General features: G+C 42.8%; 1 protein-coding gene across 1 annotated transcript; it reads right to left on the bottom strand.

Annotated features, from left to right (window-relative positions):
• Positions 1 to 1,088: 1,088 nt before the first annotated feature.
• LOC127300346 (protein argonaute 16) lies at positions 1,089 to 10,146 on the bottom strand. Its single transcript, XM_051330446.2, has 24 exons — positions 10,044 to 10,146; positions 9,100 to 9,140; positions 7,702 to 7,879; positions 7,398 to 7,600; positions 6,436 to 6,654; positions 6,222 to 6,358; positions 6,042 to 6,139; positions 5,803 to 5,900; positions 5,197 to 5,353; positions 4,984 to 5,100; positions 4,797 to 4,904; positions 4,666 to 4,728; positions 4,440 to 4,553; positions 4,183 to 4,348; positions 3,983 to 4,098; positions 3,742 to 3,879; positions 3,348 to 3,478; positions 3,173 to 3,238; positions 2,398 to 2,461; positions 2,208 to 2,319; positions 2,062 to 2,135; positions 1,749 to 1,843; positions 1,627 to 1,658; positions 1,089 to 1,537 (listed from the first exon to the last, which is right to left on the bottom strand). The coding sequence occupies exons 3-24, from the start codon at positions 7,867 to 7,869 to the stop codon at positions 1,368 to 1,370; spliced, it is 2,646 nt and encodes an 881-aa protein (XP_051186406.1). The 5' UTR covers positions 7,870 to 7,879; positions 9,100 to 9,140; positions 10,044 to 10,146; the 3' UTR covers positions 1,089 to 1,367.
• Positions 10,147 to 13,128: the final 2,982 nt, after the last annotated feature.

Below are 13,128 nucleotides of genomic sequence, written 5' to 3'. Positions count from 1 at the left end.
CAACATTATCCCCTTCACAGAATGTTGCCGCCGTAGCCCATGCACTTTAGCATGCCAAGCCTAATGTCCGGCGATCGACTCCAAACTCCAGCTCGTTGACTCTCCTCCAAGGAAAAACACCGATCTAAGATGGGCTAAAGGACATTTATTCTCAATGCCGCTGATGTTCCTACACCGGAGATGAAGAATTTGAAAACCCTATAGGGCCGGTGTAACAGCCAGCAAAGGGCAAGGGAACTACAGCTGGGCATGGACAGCCCAGCCCGGATGACCCGGCCCGAAAATCCCGGGCCAGGCTCGGGCTTGATTTTTGAGCCCGAACGTTGGGCCGGGCAGGCTCGGGCTTGCAGTTTTTGCGATTTAGGTAAGGTTCGAGCCGGGCTTGTTGGGCCGGGCCGGGCTTTTGCCACTTCGGGCCGGGTTCGGGCTCGATTTATAGGCCCGACGGTCAGGCCAAGCCAGGTTTGGGTTTGACATTTTAGCTTCGGGCTTTTTCGGGCTTGGCCCAAAACCAGGCCTGAGTTTTGCCCAGGTGTAATGGCCGAGGGGAGCCAGATCACGATCTGGTCAGCGGTTGCCTCTTTCTTGCGAGAGCCTGGAAAAGACGGTTCAGTAACAAGTTTCCCCTTATTTCGTCCCCAGTAGTAATTAGTTTCACCATAAATAAAGTTTGTAGAGAAATTGTTTTAACCCAACATTCTTTGGGACCGATACAACAAATAGTACTAGTAATTGATTTCAGAAAAGCAAAGGTTGTGTTTCAGTCTACCAAATAATTTGTTCCAGCGATTCTGGAGAAATGGCCGCTGTCAATGGCCTGGGACGCTGAGTCCGCAAGAACTGTCTGCCATTATAAGAACTCCATCTCTACAGCAGGCCTTCACAATTAGGTACTAGTACAATACAACATGTGTTTACCTTAATTTAATTTCTGTTGGTCTAATGTAAGGCTATTCAAGACAATATCACAATGGTGCGTATGTACATTTTTACGAAATAGCAGACTATCAAAACCAGTGGGGATACACATCTCGCAGCCATTCTCACTTAAACTGCTTGGAGTCAATCCCCCAAAACATTTCAGCACATATATCAATGTTACCCCGCTTACGGATGGCAGAAAGTTTAGAATCTGAAGTACATATCCATATTCCATAAGCCTTCTATCGATCAAGCGTCAACTGTTACTACTCTCCGGATGACCCTAACCACTGACACTATACTAATCACGGTGCACTACATACACAGTCCAGAGAAAATAACCAAAAAATTGATCCCGGTAAAGCCTACTGTCACCTGTCCAATACCAGGTTTCTTCACACGGACAGAGTCAACCCTTACTGCACAACCGACCGACTAAAACCAGCTCAACAAAAGAACATCGAACTGCAGACATCAGCATGTAACCGCGGCAGTTCAGGGACAGTTGCCGTAGATGACGGGATACCACTCCCAGATGAAGTATCAGCAAATTCCTCGAATTTCATGAACTGGCTCATCTGTGCTGCTGCAAGGTGAGCGTAACAGACAGGTGCCACTGGAGAATAAAAGAAGCATTGATCAAACGTCATGGCATATTTCAAAATACGAAATCAAACAAAATGTGATGAACATATATCAACATACCCACAGATATTGCAGTGGTGCTCCTCTGATAACTGCACAAACACACAAATATTAGAATCCAGACTCACGAGTGCCATGTGAGATTGCATGCGGTATAGATTTGAAAACAGCCATGTACTTACACATAGGAAAGTGAGAGAACTAGCTTTTGGAGGTCATCTGGTGAGAAGCCAATCTCATCAAGCAAGACATGATAATGGGTGGGCCTTGAGGTACCCTACAAGGCAGATCACATTTCACAAGTATTTAGGATGTGAAATATACACAATGCTTACATGCACACTGGTAGTAGTATTTAGGATGCCAAATGTACAGAAGTCATGAAAAGCCTGACACATAACTATGCAGTTGACAATGAATATTACAAATGGTTAAAATTTACAGATTTCAATTGATGCAATTCCAATACTCTAGGATCTCAGCAAGAAGACTTACTATAGGTCCAGCATGTGGACACATGTAGAAATCATACTGTTTTGGATGAACAATACCCGAGTCCACTACAGTCCCTGTTCAAACAACCAGAATGCAATTAGTTCCTTATATTGTTCTCTTCTGTTTGACGGAGGACAATTGCATACCAGGAGGAACATTATCTGGTGCATCAGCTTGGAACAGTTTCGTGTGGTGATTCTTTTGAGCAATGATAACTGTAATCTTTGGAGGTGGCCCCTGACCCATATTCTGGTAAGCCTGCATCATCAAAATTCTATCAAAAAGTACTTACAGAAAGCAAGGTGTTTATCAAGACAGATAAGTGCCAAGGGCAACCTTCATTATTTGATCAACCTCAAGATTCAGTACTTGGCTAAACTGAGACTCACTCACACCATCCCTGCAAACATAAGAAAAATGATGAAAAAAATTAAACTACCTGTAACTATTTATTACAATGTAGCTGAAAGCTGAAACACATAAGGCAACAAAGAGAATGCTATTACATACGAAATGTAGTATGTTTCGGAAAGCTAACATTTTGGAACAGAGGTAGTATTATTTATGATGTCTATTGTTTCCGCATGCAAACAGAAAGCTACGCTCGGACTTTTTCATGTCAACGAAATACATATTGAGTTGTTTTTGTGAGGAAGTCAATGCGTTTTCAAAATTAAAAAGCTACATAAGTAAGCTCAAACACGAAAATGTACTTAGAATCCAAACTCTCTAATAAATGTATATATCCATTTTATGAAACAGTGCCATTTGATATGTTTATGGGTGCCGCATTACCACCAACCAACTCTTATTCTCGAATGTGGAATAAAAAGAGGGAAAGGGCAGGAAGAGAAAATGGTTTAGTAGTTCCACATAGTACAATTTTTTTCTTTTCTGTAGATAACTGAAGGCTTGTAGACCTCACATCTCTCTTTGTCAAACAGGAAAAAAGATCTCAATATTTCTTTTGTAAAAGGCTACAGCAAGTTTCCATAATCCAATGAAATAATTCTAGGAGACAACTAAACATATTTACAGCATCAGCATAACTATGAAAGTGTAAGGTCCAAAGTATCTATAAATTTTTATGCTAAAATAAAAAAATAGAGACCTAAAAATGATTATCTGCGACGGCTTTCTTTGTTCACTGGTTTGGTAGAAGTCTAGTAGAAGCTCCCTGAAAATACAAAGCAAAAATATGTAACTGGCTTAGAAGAACATACCTTACAACTAAAAGACGGCCAGGTGTAAACAGAAATAATACATGAGAGATAAGTTTACAACACCTTATTATACCATCATCCTTTCCATCATCCAGTGGCTTAAAAAGAGAATCAATCATCTCTACCTTTGGAGACTGGGTCCGGACAGATGCCCTGTACCGTGATATCAGTGGCCAACATCTGGACCCAACAACCTGTAGCATATGCATGGTATATAATAACCCCACAATTGTCCAATAGGAAAGAAACTTGAACATACTAGCTAAATCAGATGATCAAATTAGAGCCTTCAAAATTTCTTGAATTCGCTATTTATTCTTTGAATGATGCACACAGACTATTAGTGATTTAGTGCTACATTTTCGTTTAAACAATGCAGCCAATCTTCGGAGTACTCAAGGGATAAAACTACAAGATATGTGTTTGATGCAATTACTGCAGAAGGGAGAAGACATACAGCAGCTATTGACGGTATATCTGATCGACCTGGAGAGCCATGTGAAACATCCATTCCCAGAATTAATGTGGGTATCTTGCTGACCATTGGAGTCATATGGCGATGCTCCATTGCCAGTTTAGAGTTCATTCCGCCAAGCTATTAACAGGAATAAACATATTAAAGTTCACCCAGCCAAGCTACTGTAAGAGTTAGGTCTAACTTAAGAGGCACGATCAGGTAAAGATATAAGTATCCATACCTTCGCATTGATCTTTAGAAGAACATTGGTGAAGTATTGATCATTCATCTTATTACTAGGAACAACGCATTGAGTGACAATACCCATCTCATGAAGATTTTTCTTCTTCCATGGACCTTTAGGATGATAAAAGGAGTTGGTTACGTGAAGTCGTGAAGAATTCATGAGTGTAAAGAATATCAACTGTTTTAACATATTACCGTAAATATCACAATTCTTCCTCTCCGGTAGAACACAAAGCAGAAATTCCGGAGGACCAGGAAGGTTTGCTTTAACTTTTTCGAACATCCTTTCAACCCTTTCAATAGGAGTACATCTCCTAGCTTGGCTATCCTCGTCCACAAGGCTGAAAGGGCGCTCAATAATCTACGCAACATAAAAACGTATAAATTACATGGTCAACACCCCATCCTTAAAGACAAGCATACAGTCAAACTTTACTGCAAAATAAACTTACGATGCCTTTGGTTCGTCCACAGTTTATCAGATCTCTAGAGATCCGGCTCATGTCACAACGAGCAGAGAAATTAACAATCGCCCAACGCTCAATCTTGACAGGCTCAAATAGTTTCTGCAAATGTAACCATATGAAATGTAAGTTCATTCCAGAATAGTTTGGCTAGGTGTGCTCCAATATAAGTAGACAAGTGGCTGCCTTTTATTATAAGACAGTTAGGTCATACCTTGTTATTATAATTCCACCTGCCTCTGCTTGGAAAACAATCTTCACTATTTCCGACAACCAACTGGAATGACATATCAGTACATGAGTCATCTATGAAAAGAGCAAAATGCAAAATAGATCAGGTCTAACCATTGGCGCAGACAGAACACGGCCATCAACACGCGTGAGCTGATTCTCAATTTTAATGCCACAGGAAGAAAAGATTGGATCATCATCATATTTGTTACTTTTTAATGCCTGTAAATTGCATATGTCAGCAACAAAGCAAAATAAATACTGTAAGCTGTAATATCTCAACAGAAGTCAGCAAACCCACATCGGTAACAACTCTCATGCGATCCTGAGGTTTCTGCCGTGATTTTTCAACCAACATTGTTCTTTGCTGAGAAGATAGTGCCTTTGTATAACGTTGAAGTGATATCAAGTTCGCCAGCTGCACGAAAAAAAAATCACAAGTTGGACTTTGTGTGCAGCCAGAAACTAAAACTACCAGGATAGGTATGAAATGAATAACAGACAAGGTTGAAACCTCAATTGGGAGATAATTCGGGCGTTTTGGTTTTCCCACATCAAGACATGGAAGATAAGGTTTATCCAAAACCACCTGCTTGGTTTTGAAGTATTCCTCAACAGTAATATCAACAGTCTGACCTTCACTGCTCCCATTCCGAACTTTCATTGGAAATCTGTGCATCAATGTAGATTTCAACATGACCAAAGAAGGTTGTAGTAACTGTAACTACTAAATAAACTAATATCTCCAGGTAAATAACATCTGTTTTCTTTTCTGGTCTCAAGTGGCTCTGAACATTGGTTTTACATTACAATATATGTGGAAAGATCATAAGGTATGGTATTATAAAAATATTCAAGGTGACAAGTTTAATTTTTACATGATGAGTTCAGTGTGTATATTCACAAATACACTATTGCTGAAAGTTATACACAATTAATGTGTGGATCCTACAGCAGTATGTTTGTATAACTGGAGGAAAAAGTCAAGGCAGGTTGGACAGACCAAGCATGAGAATTAAGGATAAACTACAGTATAATACAAGATTGACCAGAGATCTAGAATAAAAGAAACCATCTGTGAGAAATATAATAAATAATGCATGCCAGAATAGAACCATACGTTTGTTTATAGCATGGTTGATCACTAAGCCCAATGATCTTAAATTCCATGTTGTTGTGCGTAGCTCTAACTCTCAGATTTTTCAACATTCTCTTAGCCTGCAAAATATACAACGACAAGTTTGAGACAAGTTCTAAAAGTATGCATCATGACAAAACAAAAAGGCAAAAAGCTAAAAATATTGATTCAATAGAAGAAACAAAATCTGGGGTATCATGGGGTGGTATAATAATGTGTACCTTGAGCCAGTCGAGGTCTCTAATGTCTCTGACATTTTGATTTGTAAGGAGGAAGTTGACAACAGGTCCGGGAGTCACAATCATAGTGGTTGAAACATCTGTTTAAAATAAATGTGGCACGAAAGTTATCAAGATTAGCAACGTGAATCAAAATCCTGAGGTCGATAAAAGAACACGTACCCATGTTTAAAGATAAACCACCCCTGGTAGTACGGAAACTAGAATGGAGTCCACGACATCCACTGACGCCACCAGTTAAATCAACTAAGTTTCTACTGTCATCACTGAAAAATGATTGCCTAACGAGTAGGCAACCTCTGGATACAACAAACAATAATTACAATCAGAATGACACTGAAGGGATAAAGAGAGTGTAAAATTACGTTCTCCGTACCGCTTAGCCTGTTGTTGCCTTAAAACAATGTCGAGGACTCTCAGAGCATCCTGGGCATGATCCGAGTCACTTCCCTGAAGCGCCAAAGCAACTGATCTGAGGGGGATCTTTGCTGCATAACTTATACCCACTACAAACTGTTTTGGAAGATGTGACCGCTTTGCTCGTTTCTTGTCACCAAGACTAGGGCTTCCATGTTCAGGACTCCCACCAACAGCCCTGAAGAAGATATGAGCTTTGTGTAAGTTTGCTATTGATATTTGTTTACCTATACCTGTCTCAAGAATTAACAGAATGTACCAATGAGTATGATACTACAACAAATATCATGAACAGAAGTTCCAATTACATAAACTCCTTTGTGGCTTAACCAAATAGCAAATAAAACTTCAACACAGTAATCCGATTGGGTTAACCTTTTCAAGTATACTTTGGGCCACATATAGGTTAAGCCACAAAGGAATTTATGGATGTTTCCTCATTTTGCTTCCCACAAGTTCTTCTGTGTACAAAAACAGACCCAACAAAAAAAAGGCTAGCCCTCTATGCAAGAGACCAGTTAACTACAAATGTCATACTGTTTCACAGATTCCCAAAACTTTGGAACTGAAATAGCAGTAGGAGAACAAGCTGACTGGTGTTGCCTCCTTACTTTTAAACAAGATGCCAGTAGCATGTGGTAATGTAAATATGTAACGAAAGTATGCAGTCCAACAAATGATCTCCAAAGGTATTTCTTTCATGGTTAAGGTAAAATAATAAATTAGACACTATACCCCCACAATGAAAGACAAAAAAAGATCTGCACAACAAAGAACATATGATTTTGAACATAAATTTTTAGGAAATGGCAACAGGAAATTGCACAGAAAAAGAACAAGAATGGGTCAATATTCAGATACTTGAAATTTCACAAAATTTGTCAACTTGGATAGTTGCTACAATTGAAGATACACACAAACCTTGAAGATGTTTCCTCCATGATAACAGTGAACTCGAAGTTGTTCTGTGGAAGAGGCCCAACAGTAAATAGACATTTCTCACCATCATAGGCAAAGTCCTTCCCAGCAAGCTCAGAACTGTATGTTTGCAGCATTTTATCAATGACTTTCCGGCCAATACCCTTGCCATCAATCACCGTATCATCATCAGATTTGATGGAAACCTACGATATAATCACAAATAGTTTCAGAATAGGCACTGAACGACAATCATCAAATGCATGAGAAAAGAATAACAACTGCAGATTTCAGAATGTTGCATTACACTGTATTGGTAGAAAACCGCATCAACCCCACTAAGGTTCACAGCAAAGTGGTTTGACAGTAACCTAATGGGCTTCCCTTCACGGCCAAAGCCACGCCTTGCCATTGCTGTGCGTTTGACAGTGTCATTCTTATGCACTTCGACAGCTCCACCCGTTTTAGCCGCCATACAATCAGATCTGAATGAAGTTAATTTTCTAAGGTTTAGTGATACACAAGAACATAAGGTAAATAGAAGTGGAAACACATCTAAACAAGTTTATACTTGGGAAGGATTTTAAAAACAATGTTGATCATGTGAATCATACAAACAGGACAATAATGCAATAAAGAAGGTAACATCAAAACATGACAGTAAACAATTAGAAAGGTAGCACCAAAACATGACAATAAAGAAATAGAAATGTAACATCAAAATATGACTAGGGCAAACGTAAAATTACAGGGCACTAGACAGTAGGCACTCACAACTATTAAATGTGAGAAGTAAGATACATGGTGTTCTAGGCAAGGCAGAACAGAGCGAGATTCTTGATGAAAAGGAAACCACATGTAAAAGAAGTTGCAAGAGTGCTACATTACCCTTTCATTATTCGCAATGATATTATTTGAGTAAAATAATTGTCAAATAAAAACTGGAGCGCCAGAAATAAAACAAAAATACAAGAACAGGATATAAATGCATTGCAAGGGCAACAAGCACAACAACTTCTTGACTATGGGGATTTTCAATTTTAAAGGGGATACTATCCGAACACAGAACACTAATAGAAAGGAGGTTGTCTAATACTAGAACTGGAAGTAGCTTGATAAAACTGAAAGCATAACATAGCTGGCATAGGATTTCAACCAAGCATTAGCCCTGCAAATTCAATATATTAGCAAGCCGTGTTCATGCATAGCACTCCAAAATCAGAATGTCTGTGCAACCAGTAACACGCATTACAACAATCATAACCGAAATGCGATCCTAGAAATATTGTTCACAGTTGCAGAACTGTAGTCTGAAAATGAAGTAAATGACCAACTAGAAATGGCGCACCGACTAAATTACAATCTAAGTACATCCAGGACAGAAACAGCATCTGAAAAGGATCTATCACGAAGCACAAACAGTAGGGAATCTAAGCAACACGGGTATTCCAAAACACCCAGGGCGAAATCAGTCCACCAAAACACAGAAGCCGGTGGAGGCCGTGAAGACGGCCCTCGGGGGCTCGCCCCTCGGACCTGCGAGGAGCTAGGCCCTCAAGCGGCTGTGGCCGGCGGAGGCACCACGGGATTCGCGTGACGCAGGAGGGGTGAGGGGCGAATGGGATCGGCTGGAGAGAAATAAAGGGCGCAGGAACACCGGAGAGATGGGGGGAGGAGGAGGAGGAGGAGGGAGAGAAGCACTTGCCAGCGCCGCCGTGGAGTCCCCCGCTCGCGCTGCCCTCTCGCCTATTTCAAAACACAGAGGCGAAATCAGTCCACGGTAACAGGAGGTGAGGGGAAATCAAAAACAAATCCAAGCCAATGTTCCTACCGAGGCAGAAGCGGTGATTCATTTCCCAAATAATACACCCATAATAAAGCAAATGCCCTTGCAAAACCGAAATAGTAATCGAAACTAGCGTGCACCAGTAGAGCACGAGATTATTGCAGCGAATCCTCCCGAGCAGGCACAGTTCGATCACAAAATAAGAACCATACACTCAACTGGTCACGAAGAAGAAAAAACCGCACGAACTGAACTGAACTGAATGCCCCCTCCGTACCAAAATTGTGCGCACGCAGGAACAGTCCCAAAATTCAGAAACGAAACTAAGGATGGGGGAGAGCGCACCGAAATCCAAACTAAATCAGCTATGAACAGGAGCAGCGTGCGCGATATCACGGAGCCATCTCGAATCAAACAGCGCGGGGACCGTACATTCGTCAGAACCCAAATCCCCCAATCGAAGCGAGAGAGACGAGCGCGAGCACCGCGTCCAGAGATCGATCCTACAAACCCCTCGAAGCAAACCCCCTGTAACCCGAGCAACCCGAAACCTCTACATTGCACGGGACCCCGAAAATCCCCCCACCCCCCCCCCCCCCCCCAAAAAAAAAAAGACCTACCGAAAACGCGCCGCGAAACGGAGCGCGCGAGCAAGGGCGCCGCGGTCGGAGATCAACCACACGAACACCTCGAGGAAGAGCGCCTAGAATCGGAGCAGCCCCCGGAGCACGCGCGTTACACGGCGAACCCATTCTCCCCCAAACCGTACCCGGCCACCAAAAACCCCCAAAAACCCCACGCCAGATCGAACAACGCGCCGCGGGGGACACAGCGGTGGGGAGGACGGGGAGATGCGAGCTCACCTCCCGGAGCTCGCCCGAAGACGCCGCCGAGCCCCTTCGCCTCCGCCCCCGGTTCGGCTCCCTCTCCGCCTCCGCGCCTCTGGGGGAAGAGAATGGAGGGAAGAAGTGAAAAAGGAAGGCGTGGCGGAGCAGGCGAGACTGCGGGGGCTGGGAATGGGGCCGAGATTATATGTCGCGGGGTACGCTTCGGGGCTCCGCAGCACCGGCAGCGCGCGGATCTGGTCCGTTCGTTTCGAGATGAACGGTCCCGATGGTTCCTTGTTGTTTGGGGGAATGGCTGTGCGCACCGGAGGAGCTACCCAGGGTAGCGCCCAGGACAGTGGGCGTCAGTCTGGACGCGTGGCGTGAGCACACTGGCTGAGACGCGATGGTGCGTGTGTGTGGCTGGTGGACCGGATGGTGGTGCGGGTTTTGGCGGCCGGGCCGAATTTGGGAAGGCGCGGGAGAGGGCTCACGCCACCGTGTCAAGTCGTCTCGTGTTACCAAACCGTGCATTGCGGTCACGCCCCTCTCACACTCTCGCTGTCTCGCATGCATCTTCTTCGAACAATGTTTGCACGGTATTATGCGAAAATAAAGTATAGCCGTTTCCATACAAATTGGTTAAAAGAATTAATTCCTTCGATCTAAATTGATCGACGCAGATTTATTGAATCCACGTCCATCCATTTATATAGGAGGAATATCGGATCTCAATTGGTCGAAAATATTATTAGATCTCAAATTTTCGAAGCACATGTATATTGGCTGTGGCCAACAAAATGGAGAAGAAATCCTGCAAATGACATATAAAATGCAAAAGGGAAAGCCTAATATGATGGAATAAGAGAGTTTCACCCAGCGCCGGTCCTGAGATTTTGAGGGCCCTGGGCGAGAATAAAATTTCGGGCCTTAATATAGACACCACGATAGCAATAATGAATATATACGTAAAAAACGTTTTGCTTACATACATCCAAACACAATAGCATATCTACTAATTTATATATATTACCTTAAAATTTTCTTGTAGCCACCTCTTTTGCTCTTTTCCTTTTAGCGTGATCAGATGGACCCTTTCTCAACGAACACGTTTCGACGAACTAACCATAAAAAAATCAGAATTAGAGAAAAATTATTTGGAAATAAAAGAGTGTGTTACATGAGCAGTCGTGAACGGTTACCGACGGCGGACGGCAATGGGATCGCTGATCAGTGTGGGCAGCCGACAGTGTTGTGCGTGGTGCACCGCTCGCTACGTCTATGGGGTGGTTAATGCGAGAGATGATCTCCATGAGATCGATCGGAAGATCGATCCCTAGGAAGATCGCTGATTGGTGTAGGAAGAGAACACGAGTAGCGGGAGATCGATCCCTGCCGACGAAGTGCGAGGTGGAGAAAAGTTCGTGAACTACTCTCAATCAAGGCTACGTGGAATACGAAGCGAAGTACGAAAGTAGCTAACTAATCATCTACTCCCCATATCGATGGATCAGTTCTAGCGTTATTATTTAGACTTTTAGTCCAGCACGTTCGCGTCAAGGTTCTCTGGTCAGGCCACATGTTTTTTCTTTCAGCTAAACATAGTTAGATAGGCTCGTATATATACATGTACATATATCTAGGATTGGGCCCCCAGATTTTTGGGGCCCTGGGCGGCCGCACACCCTGCCCACCCATCAGGGCCGGTCCTAGTTTCACCCTTGGGATGCAAGGAAATTCCACAAAAGGTGATTATTCAATCCATCCCAAATTTTGCAATGGGATTTTTCAAAATCCCTAAACAACTTTACAAGGAGATTAACGACATGGCTAGTTTCTAGTGGCGAGACAGTGACAAGCAAAGGAAGATGCATCCGTTTGCATGGCGAAGGATGTGTATATACCTAAAAAGATGGGAAGGATGGGTTTCGTGATCTTCACTCTTTTAGCCTTACGATCTAGCAAAACAAAGTTGGAGACTTCTACACAATATAGACTTTTTATGGAAAATATTATTTCAATGGAGACTTGTTGAAGGCTGGTCCAAAAAATGGCTCTTCCTTCACGTGGCAAACTATGGCTGCTCGCATACAAATTTTCAAGTGTGTTCATATCTAGAGAGTGGGGTCAGGTTCTAGAATTAACATTTGGGGGGACCGTTGGGTTCCTAATAGCTCTACACAAAAGGTTATTCTCGAATAATTACTTCGCAGCGAGAAGAAACGGTTATGGTTCTAAATCGACTGGGTCTGAAGGAATCCATTGTTGTCGTGTTTTGGTACATTTGGTGGCAAAGATGAGAAAATGTGAAAGGAAATCAAGTTTCTTCTCCGGTTAGAGCTCAACTTCGCTATCAACGCACTAACAACAAACTTTAAACGGCCAAACAAAACTCAAGCTTCGTCTAAGCTACGACATGGTTCATAAGAACTGAATGTTGATGCATCTTATTACAATGTTGGCTTGGGTGCGGTGGGAGCAGTGCAACGCAACCATCATGGTGAGGGGATTGTTGTCATGGCTTGTCCTTTAGAGAATGTTCTAAGTGGTGTCGAGGCTCTAACGCTTTTGAGGGGCTTGGAACTGGTTGAACTATTGGGATGTGCATCGGTTGATGTTGACTTTGATTCTTTGGAGCTAATTCAAACATGTGATGGGAGTATTTAAGTGTTAGTCCTTATACAGATACAATCCTAGACTGCTTTTTGAAGGCTAGTATGATGAAGTCACGTGGTGCTTGGCGCGGTTGTAGGTATATTCGGCATGTGGGATGCAATCTTCCCAAGACTTCAGGTTCTTCTTAACGAGGACTCGAAGGAGTGTACAAAGGGTCCCGTTGACAACCTCCGTTTGTCCATCGGTTTGAGTGTGCGATGACGAGCAAAATAAGAGCTTGATGCCAAACTTGGTCTTGATTGTCTTCACATCTCTATTCGATACAATGGTCTACGGACAATTAGGAGAGGACAAAACTAGATTTCAGTTTTTGGGAAGCGCTCTGCGCGACTGCTCAAGCTCTTCATCACGGGTCGTCTTCCGTCCAAGTCGGGCGGTGCTGCCTACCGTCGTCTTCAACGCCGTCTACTTCGACCCGTCGTCCCCATCGTCAACAACGTTGTCATCA

The sequence above is a fragment of the Lolium perenne genome, chromosome 5, assembly GCF_019359855.2.
Source record: "Lolium perenne isolate Kyuss_39 chromosome 5, Kyuss_2.0, whole genome shotgun sequence".
Classification (NCBI taxonomy): domain Eukaryota; kingdom Viridiplantae; phylum Streptophyta; class Magnoliopsida; order Poales; family Poaceae; genus Lolium; species Lolium perenne.
The sequence above is the reverse complement of the archived record's forward strand: the minus strand, read 5'-3'. Positions and strand labels throughout refer to the sequence as shown.